Here is a 16,082-nt window from a genome sequence, read left to right on the forward strand (position 1 = left end):
CTCAAGCATATTATTCAATCCATTTCTGTGTATGGTACTGTCATGGCAACCGGGATAACTGAGTTACCTACCTCATATTTCTCGTCAGCCCAATCCAGCCAATGCTCCTTCGCTCCAGCTTTCTTTTTACTCATGTACCATTTGATCTTGTTTACGATGGCACTCTGTTCAACACAAATAGGACAGAGTTATCTACCCGATAGAGTCAGGCACAATACCAGCTGCAACTTCACCCCATTTCACTATGGGTGCCTGTCATATTCAGTGATGTAATAGGCATGATTCGCACAATATTTATCAACATGTTTTTAATGCTTATCAATAGTAATTGGCATAGAATATGGTTAGCTAATTCATGGGCCAGATACATAGTAAAGCACTATCCCATCAAACACTCCCAGGACAGGTACAGCACACGGTTAGATAAGAGTAAAGCTCGCTCGACATTGTCCCCATCAAACACTCCCAGGACAGGTACAGCACAAGGTTAGATACAGAGTAAAGCTCCCTCTACACTGTCTCCATCAAATACTCCCAGGACAGGTACAGCACAAGGTTAGATACAGAGTAAAGCTCGCTCGACTTTGTCCCCATCAAATACTCCCAGGACAGGTACAGCACAAGGTTAGATACAGAATAAAGCTCGCTCTGCACTGTCCCCATCAAATGTTATCAGGATAGATACAACACAGGGTTAGATACAGACTAAAGCTCGCTCTATATTGTCCCCATCAAACACTTCCAGGACAGGTACAGCACAAGGTTAGATACAGAGTAAAGCTCACTCTGCACTGTCCCCATCAAATGTTATCAGGATAGATACAACACAGGGTTAGATACAGAGTAAAGCTCCCTCTACACTGTCTCCATCAAATACTTCCAGGACAGGGACAGCACAAGGTTAGATACAGAGTAAAGCTCGCTCAACATTGTCCCCATCAAACACTTCCAGGACAGGTACAGCACAAGGTTAGATACAGAGTAAAGCTCGCTCTGCACTGTCCCCATCAAATGTTATCAGGACAGGGACAGCACAAGGTTAGATACAGAGTAAAGCTCCCTCGACATTGTCCCCATCAAACACTCCCAGGACAGGTACTGCACGGGGTTAGATACAGAGTAAAGCTCCCTTGACATTGTCCCCATCAAATACTCCCAGGACAGGTACAGCACAAGGTTAGATACAGAATAAAGCTCGCTCTGCACTGTCCCCATCAAACACCTCTGCATCCAACAGGTCAATGTGATGCATCTAGTGTGTGGGGGAAGAAAGTTACCATATTTTCCATTTTTATGTGCTACTTGGCTACTCATTTTCCATCTATACCATGTGATAGTAATAGTGCAAGTCCCGCCCTGTTATTACACAACCTCTTCATTCGCAAGTCTCAGTTGTGCCTCCTCATGGCGACACAGAATCAGATCTTTTGCAGCTCCAGACTAAAGCTTCAGAGAAATTCGGAGGAGGTTTGATCCAGATACAATGTACAGGCCCACCAGCATGTGGACACGGCCCAGCACTCATGGACGAAGCTCGCAGCTATTGCTGAATAGTCCACTGTCTTATGGATACTGTCATGTGAGAGTACCTTTCAGAAATGGGTGTTTATGAATGGGTATGTATATAAATATCTGTAGTGAGAGTGCCTTTAAGAAAAGGATATTTATTACTGCAGTGATGTCAGAGAGTGGGTGGAGCTGGGCTGTCTGTCAGATTTTTACTTTCACTTTAGGCTTTTTGCTGCAGGGTGGATTTGGTTTCATTTTAGTTTTGGAGGAGCTGCAATCACAGCAGGATGTGTGTGAATCTCTGCAAGCTTGTGAATGTCCATTTGCTGATTTCAACGTGGTAACTGTTCTCAGTAGTGAAGTTAAGCCTGATGATTTTCTGTAAAAAGGTGTTTTTAAGTCTTATGGATGTTAAAAGGAAAGCTTAAAGGATTACTTAGTGTTGTTTTCTTTGGGGTTTGTATTTGAATTAATGGTTGCTAAGATGTTCACTGTATGTTTTAAAAAGGTTAACTTGAGTTCTTAGAATAAACATTGCTTTGCTTTAAAAAATACTTTTCCATTTCTGCTGTACCACACCTGTAGAGTGGGCCGTGTACGCCCCATACCACAATCTATTCAAAGTTGTGGGTCAGGTGAACTCCATGATACACTATGGGGTTCTCTAAATCCTGGCCCGTAACAATACCATGGCAGAGTTCAAGACTTAGGGAGCAAACCCTGACACAAAATATGGAGTAGGACCCAAAGGCGGTCTGAATATGTCAGCGGGATTCTCCGTCGGCTGATGGGAAACGTGATTTGGTGGAGAATTTTTTTTTACTCCAAAACCGTGGCAGCCGCTGGTTTTCAAGCCAAATCTCAATTCTCCATTGCCTCGAAAGCGGCATCAATGTGTTCCAGAACGCACATACATTAAACGCCGTTGGCATTTCATGTGCGGGCCTGACCCAATATTCTCTGGGGTCTCCATGATTCTCCGCCTCCACTGGGGTGAATTGCAGGCGGCGTGGTTCACTTGTGCTTTTAAAATCATGAATCATGAATCATGCCGAGGAGGGGAGAATGGAAAGTGTCTAACATCGCCTTCGTTTGCTGTCAGTCGTGCCGCTGGCCAGGGGGTATTGATGAGGGATGACCAGGAGGTGGGCTGTGGGGTCGGGGTGGATGGGCACGGAACACTATTGCCGTAGCTTGCAAGGCAACCATGCAGCTGTGCACGCCCACTGTGAACTTAGGGCAACAGGTCACCAAGGCCATTTTGTTGGCTGGGATGAGTGTGCGTGGGGAGTGCAGTGTGAATATGCGACTGCAACTTGGCAGCCGCCTGAGTGTTATTCACGGACCCGGCGAATCCGACACCGTTTCTCACTGGAATCGATTGTGTTCCGCATGACGCTAATGCTAGCCCCTCAACGGTCGCTGAGTCGGTCCGGGTGCTGTTGTGGAAATCCACGAATCTTGCCCCAGAGTCAACACTTTGTGTCAGGAATGGAGAATCCCACCCAATATCTTCCTGTCAACTCCTGCAACCAAACTGGTGCCAAATATAGTGTTTTGCATTCCTTTGACACAGCTGGGAAGTTTGAGAGGGGGACACTGGTGTTTGGGTACCCCAAGCTTGCACCCTGGAGATGAACACTCAGTATCACAGCAGAGTGCAAACACAACACAGGAGATAGCATTTGTAGGTGATAAGCCCAACTCGATTGGCATAGAGACGCTGACAGTTCATCAGCTTCAATGTTGCTTGGGGTTTAGAAACTGCTCAGTAAGTGGATGGATCCATCGCAACAACCAGACAAGCAAAACAAATGAAAGGAAAGAGGATACCAACATGCCAACTCTGCAACTCTCAAGCTGGAACCTCAGGACAATGTGGACGGGACTGGCAAACTACTTGTAGCTGGTCAATAATGTGCGCAGTGACAGCTTTGATCAACATTGAACTCGACAGGCTGAACATTGACATAGCTTCTCTACATCTCTTGTCGACTCACAAAGAATAGTTCGTTGACAGAAAGCATTGCATGTTCACCTGGCAGTGGAGAGTTCAGAGGAAATGTGAGAAAGCTGTTGGCTTCACTAGAAGGAACTTGCTACTTTTAATTCTAGAACCTCTCCCTACAAATGTTCCCCATTTGCCTATCATCTCAAACAGGGGCACTTAACCTCATGAGTATCTATGCTCCACGACTATGCTCCTTCACTGAAGTAGTTCTATGAGGAGCTACTGCTATCAGTAGAATCCTAAAGTCAGGATATCTTTACCTTCTGGGGTATTTCAACACAAGAGTCGGTGTGGACCATGAGGCCTGGACCTTCAGACCAGGGAACAAAAAATAATGGATGGGGACGACCTGCTTTGCTGCTGGCACGAGCTTTGTCTAAATAACACCTTCATTTGGAACAAACCGTGCCACTTTGCGAATGGAATTGTAAACCCTGACAGGGCACTGGAATACAGTAGAAGGGAAAGGCAGATTTTACCTTAAGCATCGTCAATATAAGTGTGAGCTGCTGTTTGCTTTGTGTTCATCGTGCTTTCTCTGCCCCTGTTTTATATTACATCCAGTGTGAGGTCAAACAGGGTTGTGCTCTTGCTCCAACAGTCTTTGGTGTATTCTTCTCTTTGCCGCTGTCATATGCCTTCAGGTCTTCTACATACTAGAACTGATGAAAAGCTGCTCAACCCAGCCCACCTGAGATCCTAGACCAAAAGTGCGCTAAATCATAATCAGGGTGTTGCTTTATACTTACACTGATGCTGCCGCATTGAATTTCCACACTGTGGAACACCTTCAGCGGCAAATCAATAGACTCATTCAGTTTGTAATGGACTTGGTTTGACCAGGAAGAAAATGCCATGGTCCAGGATGTTGCCACAGCACCATCTATCAGCATTGGCAATGTGACGCTGGAAGCTGTTGATAGCTTTACGTATTTAAGCACCACAATCGCAAGCAATCTGTCAACATATGTATCCCTGCAGTTGTGACATCCAAACTGAGTTAGAGCATTTGACACAAAAGCAACCTGACTGAGAATAGCAAACTGTGAGTCTACCAGGCCTGTGTCCTCAGTGCACTCTTCTGCAATGATGAGATCTGGACAATGTTAGCAGGAGAAAAGTTTAACAGTTTCGACCTTCACTGTCTCAGATTATCCTTGGCAACTCTTACCAGGGCAATGCCAAACAACCCAGAGGACCTGGACTATGCAGATTCGATCAACCTTCGCTCAGGGAGTCACCACACGTTCACCACACAGAGAATGATGCACCAACTGGTTTGTGACTTACCCCTGTGGCATTCAACAGTTTGCCGAATAGGTTTCCTGTTGCCGGGTAAATTTTGTACGTAGGAGTTCCCACTGCAAAAATCACTGAAAAACATGACACAGTAGCTCAGGCATGGAGGATTAATCTCAGTCACTCAGTTCAATGACACAAGTTCTTTATTTCAACCTGACAGAATCACAGAATCAGCATCACAAAATCACACAGCGCAGAAGAAGCCCTTCGGCCCATAGACTCTGCACCGACACGTAAAAAACACCTGGGGCGGGATTCTCCATCGGCGGGATCCTCCGCTTCACCGGCAGCGCACTCACGCCCGCAGATTTCCCAACGGCGTGGCGGTGGCCACAATGGGCAACCCCATTGTCCGGCTGCCAGGACAGGGGATCCCACTGTTGGTGGGGCACATCGCATCAGATAACGGGTCTGGAGAGATGGAGAATCCCACCCCTGACCTACCAACTTAATCCCATTGACCAGCTCTTGGCCTGTAGCCTTGAATGTTATGACCAAGTGCTGATCCAGATACGTTTTAAAGGATGCAAGACAATCTGCCTCTACCACCCTCCCAGGCAGTGAATTCTAGACCGTCACCGCCCTCTGGATAAAAAGGTTTTCCCTCACATTCCCCCTAACCCTTGAACTTGTGTCCTCTCGTAACTGACTCTTCAAATAAGGGGAGTAACTGCTCCCTATCCACCCTGTCCATGACTTTCATAATCCTGTACACCTCAATCAGGTCATCCCTGGTTTTTTCTGCTTCGATGAAAACAACCCAATCCTATCCAACCTCTCTTCATAACTTAAATGTTCCAGCCCAGGCAGCATTCTGGTGAATCGCCTCTGCACCCCCTCCAGTGCAATTGCATCCTTTCTATAATGTAGCGACTAGAATTGCACACAGTACTCCAGCTGCGGCCTCACAAAAGTTCTATACTGACCCCCCTGCTTTTGTAATGTATGCCTCAATTGCTAACCATGATGTGGAGATGCTGGCATTGGACTGGGGTGAGCACAGTAAGAAGTCTTACAACACCAGGTTAAAGTCCAACAGGTTTGTTTCGAATCTCTAGCTTTCGGAGCACAGCTCCTTCCTCAGGTGAATGAAGAGGTATGTTCCAGAAACATGTATATAGACAAAGTCAAAAGCTGGTGATCGATGCAGGGACCCGTAACAATGAGGCCCATGTGGCCACCCAGGCTATCATTAAGCGGAGTAAGAAGTCTTACAACACCAGGTTAAAGTCCAACAGGTTTGTTTCAAACACGAGCTTTCGGAGCACGGCTCCTTCTTCAGGTGAATGCTCCGAAAGCTCGTGTTTGAAACAAACCTGTTGGACTTTAACCTGGTGTTGTAAGACTTCTTACTGTGCTCACCCCAGTCCAACGCCGGCATCTCCACATCATCATTAAGCGGTGCATTGGACTCCTCAAGATACGATTCCATTGTTCTGGTGGTGCACTGCAATACACCCTCCAGAGGATCGCCCGCTTTGTGGTTGTCTGCTGTATCCTCCACAATCTTGCACAGCAGTGAGATAACATGTTGGAGGTGGAGGGGGAGGAACATATGGCCACCTCCGAGGAGGAGTAGGAGGAGGCGTCGGACCAGGAGGGACTGGATCACGAGCCCGGGGAGGACCTGTAGCACCAGCTGTTGGCTGGGGGACAGGTGACGACAGTGAGGGTCTGGCAAGCCCAAAGTATTAGAGACACCCTCATCCTCGCCCACTTCACATAGGACGTGTCCTTGTCCGTCATTCCCTTTCCCCACCACCCGCCTTCCCACCGCCCCGCCCCATCCCTCAGCCTTCCCCCTCCCCTTATCCCCATTCCCATCTCCCTTCCCCCTGACCCTGACCCACCTTCAAGGGTCTGTGTAACCACACTCCAGGGTGGTGGGAGTGTGTCAGCACTGTCAGCGGATCCCTGTCGGGGGCAAGGGGTGATGATAACCCACTGAGAGCTGAGCAATGGTGCTCCTCAACGTATTTGGCCTTCCGTGCTCTACCACTGTGCCTAGGTGTAATTCCCGGGATGCACATCAGAGGAAGAGGCAGCCTGCTGCCAATCGCACCCCATGGCCTTCGATGCCCCTAGCGGTCATCCTCTAAGGGCCCTGGAGCCGGGTGGTCCTGGCGCACTTGTCGGCGGAACATGCTCCACCATGCCACCCTGTTCCAGGTGCTGACTCCAAGACATGCCGTTGTCGGGGGGTAGATCGCGGGGGAGCTGTTTGGCACCCATCGCCCCCTCCTCCTATTTGGTGCCCATAGTGCCCGGGGGTTCAACTCGGGGAAAGGGGCAGCTGGAATGAACCCTGGCTGCCCCTGCATCATCTGGCTGTGCCAGCCCTGGCAGCTCTCCAATGTCTGCAGCACAATGTTGATGTCCTCGGCGATGATCCTCAGTGACTGGGACATGCTGTGGAGCCCCCTGCAATGACCACCTGGAACTACCGGAACGGGGTCCACAGCACCTCGCCTATGCCCACCTGAGATTGGGACACGATCCGCATACTTCATCAAGGTCCACCAGATACTGGGTCACGCTACCGCGCGCTATGCATTGGACACCTCCATTCATGCTGTTGACGTATGCACCAAGCTCTCCACTGCGGTCATCACCCGAGCAGTGTTGGTCTTGGTGCCAATCCAGATAGACCCAATGAGTGAAGGTCTCGAAGTATTGGGTGGGCACCCAGTTGGGTACTCGGATCACTGGCTAAGCATAGTGTTCCGGGTTGTGTTGAAGCTCCTCTGCAGACAGTCCTAGTGACTGGATCACCACTTCCCTCATACTGTGTTGTCATGTTTTGGGGTCATGTATGTCCACTGGATATGGCTAGCCACCCCCCACCTGACAGTATAATGGGTAGAAGGGAGTCGTCAGCCTTGGTTGGAAGGCTACTATTCCCTAATGTGTGGTTTATGACCCTCACATGCGTGACTAGAGGTTGGGTCTAATCTGACCCAGAACACAACGGGCAGAAACTAAAGTGATTGTAAAAATAGAGAAGCTGAAATTATAACAGAAAGTGCCAGAGATACATGGGGGTCAATGAGCATCAAGTTAACATTTCAATGGAACTCTTTTATTAGGACTGAATATTAAAAGATCGCAGGAAGCAAAAGGAAGCAATCGGGAATCGAACACAACAGTGTCCAATCACTGCTTCCTTAGACATGATGTGGAGATGCCGGCGTTGGACTGGGGTGAGCACAGTAAGAAGTCTTACAACACCAGGTTAAAGTCCAACAGGTTTGTTTCAAACACGAGCTTTCGGAGCACGGCTCCTTCTTCAGGTGAATGGAAAGGCTTGTTCCAGAAATGTTTATATAGACACTGTGTCTATATAAACATTTCTGGAACAAGCCTTTCCATTCACCTGAAGAAGGAGCCGTGCTCCGAAAGCTCGTGTTTGAAACAAACCTGTTGGACTTTAACCTGGTGTTGTAAGACTTCTTACTGTGCTTCCTTAGAAGCAAGAATAAAATGAAAGGGAACCCTTCCCTGTGAGTAAGTGGTGTACATTGAAACACTGGCGTACCTTAGCAAACCAGCTGTATGTGTTCAGCATTGAGATTACTAGAAGCAAGGTCACACAAAAAATAAACTTACCAAAAGCCACTAACATGGTGATTGCCGGCACTCCAAATGCCAGAATGTAGCAGTCTGCATTAAAACACTGGACATCCTCTGTGTGCAAAGACAGAGCATTGTTCATTATAACAGTAACTACTCACTTTCACTACACACTCCAGTGTCTGTAATACTCTACGGCAGGCAGACATTGGTACTTACTAGTCAGACAGTAGGGCTCATTGATCAGACTTTACAAAAGCAAATACTGCACGTGCGGGAAGTCTGAAATAAAAACAGGAATCATAGAATCTCCCCAGTGCAAAAGGAGGCCATTCGGCCCATTGAGTCTGCACCAACCCTCTGAAAGAGCACCCTACCTATGTCCAATCCCCCACCCTATCCCTGTAACCCCACCTCGGGACAATTTAGCATATTCAATCCACTTAACCTGCACATCGTTGGACTGTGGGAGGAAACCGGAACACGTGGAGGAAACCCCCGCAGACACAGGAAGAATGTGTAAACTCCACACAGACAGTCACCCAAGGTCGGAATTGAACCCATGGGCGAAATTCTCTGACCCCCCGCAGGGTCGGAGAATCGCCCGGGACCGGCGAAAATCCTGCACCCGCCGTGGCCGGAATTCTCCGCCACGGCCTCTCCCACCGCCGTGGTTTGAACCACCTCTGGTGGTGGCGGCACGAGCGGGCCCCCGGGGTCCTGGGGGGAGATGCGGGGCGATCGGACCCCGGGGGGTGCCCCCACGATGGCCAGGCCCGCAATTGGGGCCCACCGATCGGCGGGTGGGCCAGTGCCGTGGCGGACTCTTTTTCTTCCGCCGCCGCCACGGCCTCCACCATGGCGGAGGCGGAAGAGAATCCCCCAGCGCGCATGCGCCAGTGGTGATGCGCGAACCGGCGAATGCCTTTCGGCCAGCCCCGGCGCCGGGCGGCGGGTGTCAAAGGCCGCTGCCGCCGGTTTTGGCGGCAGTCGGCGTGGCGCCAACCACTCCGGAACGGGCCTAGCCCCTCAATGTGAGGGCTTGGCCCCTAAGGGTGCGGAGAATTCCGCACCTTTTGTGGAGGCCCGACGCCGGAGTGGTTGGTGCCACGGACATTCAAGGCTCCGCCGGGACCCCCCACCCCGCCAGGTAGGGGAGAATCCCACCCCATGTCCCTGGCGCTGTGACGCAGCAGTATGAACCACTATGAGAGACACAATACCAATCACCACTCTATTTGGCAGTTGCATCATGAAATCTTTTATTTAAACTTTCCTGCCCCTCTCCCCCAACCTATCACATTCCTCCTGTCCATTCCCACTCCCTCAAAGTCTATTACCTTTCTATCTTTCTTCACTTGTGAAGAAAGGTCATCAACCAGATCTTCACAGATACTGCCAGACCTATTGAGTATTCCAGTATTTTCTGGTCAGAATGCAGTTGTAATGGTCAGCAGAACCTCACATTGATCAGCTATCAGTACACGATTGCCAGACACCAATTGGTCAGATGTTGCAATAACTGCAAATAATACTGCCCTCTGCAGGTCACATGGTAGATTGCATCGGTCCAAACTTAGAATAAACAATGCTCACGTGTCGAGTCTGGATGCTAGCTTTTGACAGTTTCATCCAGACCAAAAGACAATAAGACTTAGGAGCAGAATTAGGCCATTCATCCCATCAATCATGTCTGATATTTTTCTCATCCCTATTCTCCTGCCTTCTCTCCATAACCCCTGATCCCCTTATTAATCAAGAATCTATCCATCACTGTCTTAAAGACACTCAGTGACATAGACACCGCAGCCTTCTGCGGGAATGAGTTCCACAGATTCACCACCCTCTGGCTGAAGAAATTCCTCCTCATCTCAGTTTTAAAGAATCGTCCTTTCAGTCTTGAGCTGTACCCTCGGGTTCTAGTTTGTCCTACTCGTGAAAACATTCTCTCCATGTTTGCTCTGTCTAAGCCTCTCAAACGTTAGCTCTGTTCACTCTCCACAGATGCTGTCAGACCCGCGAAGATTGTCCAGCGTTTTCTGTTTTTGTTTCAGAATCCTGCAGTAATTTGCTTTTACATCACAATAAACAAAATTCAGCTTAGGAATTACAATCTGGAAATGACAGAATGGAATGAAAACAGATAGAACCATACAGCACAGAACAGGCCCTTCGGCCCTCAATGTTGTGCTGAGCCATGATCACCCTACTCAAACCCACGCATCCACCCTATACCCGTAACCCAACAACCCCCCCCTTAACCTTACTTTTTTTAGGACACTACGGGCAATTTAGCATGGCCAATCCACCTAACCCGCACATCTTTGGACTGTGGGAGGAAACCGGAGCACCCGGAGGAAACCCACGCACACAGGGGGAGGACGTGCAGACTCCACACAGACAGTGACCCAGCCGGGAATCGAACCTGGGACCCTGGAGCTGTGAAGCATGTATGCTAACCACCATGCTACCCTGCTGCCCCAAGATCAGCGATGTACTTAAAGAGTCTCACCCAGCATTACTCTTGAAAAGTTCATACCAGACTACTGCCTGTCACAGTCAGACACATGGGCCGGGATTGTCCAGCCCGCCACCTGCGGCCATCATCGCATCCGCGGGGAAGGCTCTACAGATATTCCCATTCCGCCCATGACAAAATATGCCAGCATTGGGTGCTGAAACTGATACCCATAGCCACAAATCAAATATCACTAACAGACACTGAGACAGATCAGAAATCACTGACAGACACTGGGACAGACCGAATATCACTGACAGACAGTTTGGCAGATCAGAAATCACTGACAGACACAGGGACGGATCAGATATCACTGACAGACACAGGGAAAAATCAAATATCACTGATAGACAGTGGGACAGATCAGAAATCACTGACAAGCACTGGGACAGATCAGAACTCACAGACTGACAGTGCGATAGATCAAATATCACTGACAGACACTGAGACAGATCAGAAATCACCGACAGACACTGGGACAGATCAAAATCACTGACTGACAGTGGGACAGATCAGAAATCACTGACAATCACTGGGACAGATCATCATTCACTGACAGACACTGGGACAAAACAAATATCACTGACAGAAACAGGGACAGATCAGAAATCACTGACAGATACTGAGACATATCAAATATCATTGGCAGACAGTGGGATAGATCATAAATCACTGACAGACACTGATTTTGCCATCACTTCACCACCCTACTGTGTGAAAGATCAAGACATACAATGCTGGCTTCCAAAATTTAACAAAGGGAGTTACATAACAAGCACTGAACACTATCTAACAGGTCTTTACATCCAGCTCCCTGGTCCGCAATGCCCGGCGTCCTAACCCCTCGTGCCTGCGCAAACTCCCCATTGGTCGGGGTACGTGCATTCCTGCGTGGATTGGCCCCAAGTGGTCACGTGGCCAGTGGAGCTCACTTCCCTTAAATGGGACGCTACCACATGGTAGATGGCTTCCTTACCTCTCAGAATCGGGATGAAGATCCCTGCAAACAAAGCTGCCAGGTTCATAGAAAAGTAGAAGAACGAAAAGTATATCCGAAAGCCTTTCTCCTGCAGGGAATAAGGAAGCCCAGTTAGTAACAGCACGGCCGAGCTCATTCTGCCCCAATTACTTGCACTGATATTTAAACTTCCCCTTTTTATCCTTGTTCATTTGGTGAATTTATTTGAAGCCACCAGTTAGATGAAAGTACCTAATTGGCTGTAAAGAACTTCAGATGTCCTGAAAGTATAAATGCAAGTCCTTCTTTCTTTAACACATCACTGATGCGATCAGTGGGCGCATATTTTCGTGGGTTGCTGCAATTATCACATATCATGCAGCTTGGAGTGATGGGGGTACTTCATTTCAAACCATAAGAGCTCTTTATTCCTCCTAGAGTCTGCCAGGGCAATATTAAGGCTACATAAACATTGGTAGAAAAGCTAATATGTGGTTGGAGGGATACAACCATTTATTGTAAATCTCCTGGGTATATTAACTGCATTAAATAAATGAACAAAGAACAAAGGAAATTACAGCACAGGAACAGGCCCTTCGGCCCTCCCAGCCTGCGCCGATCCAGATCCTTTATCTAAACCTGTTGCCTATTTTCCAAGGTCTACTTCTCTCTGTTCCCCACCCGTTCATATATCTGTCCAGATGCATCTTAAATGATGCTATTGTGCCCGCCTCTACCACCTCCGCTGGCAAAGCATTCCAGGCACCCACCACCCTCTGCGTAAAAAACTTTCCACGCACATCTCCCTTAAACTTTCCCCCTCTCACCTTGAAATCATGACCCTTTGTAATTGACACCCCCACTCTTGGAAAAAGCTTGTTGCTATCCACCCTGTCCATACCTCGCATAATTTTGTGGACCTCAATCAGGACTCCCCTCAACCTCTGTCTTTCCAATGAAAACAATCCTAATCTACTCAACCTTTCTTCATAGCTAGCACCCTCCATACCAGGCAACATCCTGGTGAACCTCCTCTGCACCCTCTCCAAAGCATCCACATCCTTCTGGTAATGTGGCGACCAGAACTGCACGCAGTATTCCAAATGTGGCCTAACCAAAGTCCGATACAACTGTAACATGACCTGCCGACTCTTGTACTCAATACCCCGTCCGATGAAGGCAAGCATGCTGTATGCCTTCTTGACCACTCTATCGTCCTGCGTTGCCACCTTCAGGGTACAATGGACCTGAACTCCCAGATCTCTCTGTACATCAATGAAGATAGGAACAAGTTATAACATTGCTCTAGATCAGTGGTTCTCAACCCTGGGGGTCCATGTAACATTACTGGGGGTCCACACAAAAAAAATACCGAATTGGTGGTCCACGGTGATATTTTAGTGGTCCATAGAGCAATTCTACTTCAGAACAATTGTTATTACTGAGAATCAAGTAGATTGTGCTTTAATGACAGTTGTTGTTGAAGATTGCCCGGGCTATTGTCCCCTAAGAACAGCCCGGAAGACCTTTAATGACAGAAGCAGCTTATTAAATACCCACGGTTGACCTGACGCTTATGCCACGTTTCTCCTTGACAAGTTTAATGAATGATTTAACACAGTAATCACTAGAAACTGTGTATATTTGATATGAATTGGTTATTTTTAGAGTAATTTAATTCAATTTAGTCAGTAAAAAGTTTTTTTCATTACTTTTCTATATTAGAATAAGTTTGGCAACGTACGAAAATACCGCTAATCCGTTTCCAACCCTCACGGTAAGGTAGACTTTAGGATTAGTTTACCACGCATATAAGAAGCTTTTTTTTCTGTGGAATGGCTATGGGGGTCCACAAAAAACAATTAAGAGGAAAAGGGGTCCATGGGTTAAAAAAGGTTGAGAACTCCTGCTCTAGATGTTAAAATATCTATGCAATGGAGTGAAGTCGATGACGGTGCAAGGTTATAAGCCTGAATGGATAGGTGGGAAGGAGCCCCATACTGGTCAGCTTAAGGCTAGACCCACAGACTCATTTAATTCAGGTTAATGAGCTGAAGGCACCTGCTCCATGTTCACAGATAGCTCACACACAAAGAAGATGACAATTAGGTATATCTGTTACACCTGAAATGGTCCTAAGATGGATCCTGGAGGGGGCGGTGTTTGGAGAATGGGAGGTGACTGGGAGTGGGGACAAAATGAGGCCTGGCAACGATCTTCGGGACAACCGGGGAGGCAAAAGGAACTGGGGAGGGAGGGGGTACTCTTGCTGTGTGTCAGCCAGCTCAGTGCGAGGGAAATCCCCACCTCCTCCTCGCCTCGCACCCATAACCCTGCATCTTCCTCAATTCAAAAACTCATCTACTTTTCCATTAAAAGGTACAATGATTGTTGCATCTACTACTTATTAAAAACCTGGTCACCTTTTCACCAGATTCACTCCAAGGAGTAATTCAGTTTACTGGTGTGAGTAATCCACTTCATTCTGGGTTGTAACTTCAATTGGACTTGAGACGAGTTATTGGTCCTTATAGAAATCTGCACTCACTATCAATGGTGGAAATGTTTTCAGCCACATCCAAGGTCTTGCTTTTCATTTTGCCATCGCATGTATCATGGTGCAGTAATAAAACGGAATTTGCATTTATGTCGCTCGCCTGAAAAGACTTTACCTGTTCAGGATCCTGTGCTGTGATTTGACAAAGAGCTGGGGGTTCTCCAACATTCCTCCCTCAAGATTCATCTCATTGTTGTTTGTAGAATCTCACAGATATATGAAAAATGACGGAAAAGTCGAGCACAACTGCAATGACTTACTGACAATCCCCATTTCCCACTCCACACAAAACCACATGATCTCATGGGAAAGGCCAGTTACGGAAGGAAATATGGAACTTTCCCAGCAACACCTTTAGACAATCAAAATTAGTCCAGGTTGGAATTCCTCGCAGTCCCTGGGTGGGATTCTCCGTCCCGCCATCCCGTTTTCCAGCATGGCACGCCCCCGCCGGCAGCGAGATTCACCATCCCGCCATCCCCGTTTTCCAGCATGGCACGCCCCCGATGGCAGCGAGATTCGCTGTTCCGGCAGCCGGACAATAGGGTTTTGCAGTATGGCACGCCCCCACTGGCAGTGGGATTCTCCATCCCACCATCCCCATTTTCCAGCATGGCACGCCCCCGATGGCAGCGAGATTCGCTGTTCCGGCAGCCGGACAATAGGGTTTTGCATTGTGGCCACAACATGCCAGTGTGAAACCCGCAGGTGTGTGCGCGCTGCTGGGCAAGCGGAGGATACTGCAGTATCCCACAGCCTATCTATTCCTAAATCAGCTGGATTCTCCGTTACTGAGACTAAGAGCTGAATTCTCTGATTCTGCGGCTATGTCTCCGGCTTTACCTGTGGATACGGCCACAGAATGGCTGGGTCCGTGGCCGTGCATGCGCATGGCGGCAGCCTGCAGCGGCCGCGGTGTACAACATGGCTCCGGCCGCGAGCGGACCCAGTCTGCCAAAAACCGCCCCCCTGTAACCCGCTCGCCACCCCCGGACCACTCCCCACCAGTCCCCCCAGCCCTCGCCAAAGCCACTCCTGCCAGCGAAACGACTCCCCCAACCCCCGACTCTGGCTGCTCTGGCCACGATCCGCCAGCAAGTTGTGAGGACACGTCATCGGGGACTCGGCCCATTGGGGGCAGAGCATCGGGGGAGGGCTTCAAGTGACGTCCTGAGGCCGTCTCGGCGGCGTGCAGCGTACTCCCCGAGTATGCTGTTTTTAAGGGGGCGGAGCATCGGAAAAATGTCACCGTTACCGATTCCAGCGTAAAAATAGATTCTCCGGCCGATTACTGAACCCAATTTTGCCGTCGGCGATCGGAGAATCCAGCCATAAGTGTTGACGCCGGCGCAGGATTCATGGAATTCCGCGACAGCAAAACTAGTACCGCACCTGGACCGTTCAGCTACTGTGGAGCGGCTAGCACCAGCAACACGTGGAACACAATCGATTCCAATGAGAAACGGTGTCGGATTCACCGGGGTCAGGATTGTCACCCAAAGGCTGACAAGCTGGAGCCGCATATACACATTCTATCCCCCACATACACATCCCTGCCAACAAGGTGGATCCTCCAACTTTTCATCTGGTTTGTCATCTTCCATGTTAACTTTCGCTTGTATCTCATCGGATAACAGCGCCATTATATCTCGTTGCC

The 16,082-nt window shown here is 48.7% G+C and overlaps 1 protein-coding gene across 2 annotated transcripts in view; it reads right to left on the minus strand.

Moving 5' to 3' along the window:
* The window catches only part of LOC119954225 (solute carrier family 15 member 2-like), a 201,950-nt gene that overhangs the window by 74,226 nt on the left and 111,642 nt on the right, over positions 1 to 16,082 (minus strand). For both annotated transcript variants that reach the window (XM_038779284.1, XM_038779285.1), the window contains exons 8-11: positions 11,887 to 11,977; positions 8,429 to 8,506; positions 4,811 to 4,893; positions 72 to 164 (exon numbers count right to left, since the gene is read on the minus strand). In XM_038779284.1, coding sequence (XP_038635212.1) covers positions 72 to 164; positions 4,811 to 4,893; positions 8,429 to 8,506; positions 11,887 to 11,977 — 345 coding nt within the window. The remainder of the gene's footprint in view (positions 1 to 71; positions 165 to 4,810; positions 4,894 to 8,428; positions 8,507 to 11,886; positions 11,978 to 16,082) is intronic.

This window comes from Scyliorhinus canicula, chromosome 19 (assembly GCF_902713615.1).
Source record: "Scyliorhinus canicula chromosome 19, sScyCan1.1, whole genome shotgun sequence".
NCBI classification, from domain to species: Eukaryota; Metazoa; Chordata; class Chondrichthyes; order Carcharhiniformes; family Scyliorhinidae; genus Scyliorhinus; species Scyliorhinus canicula.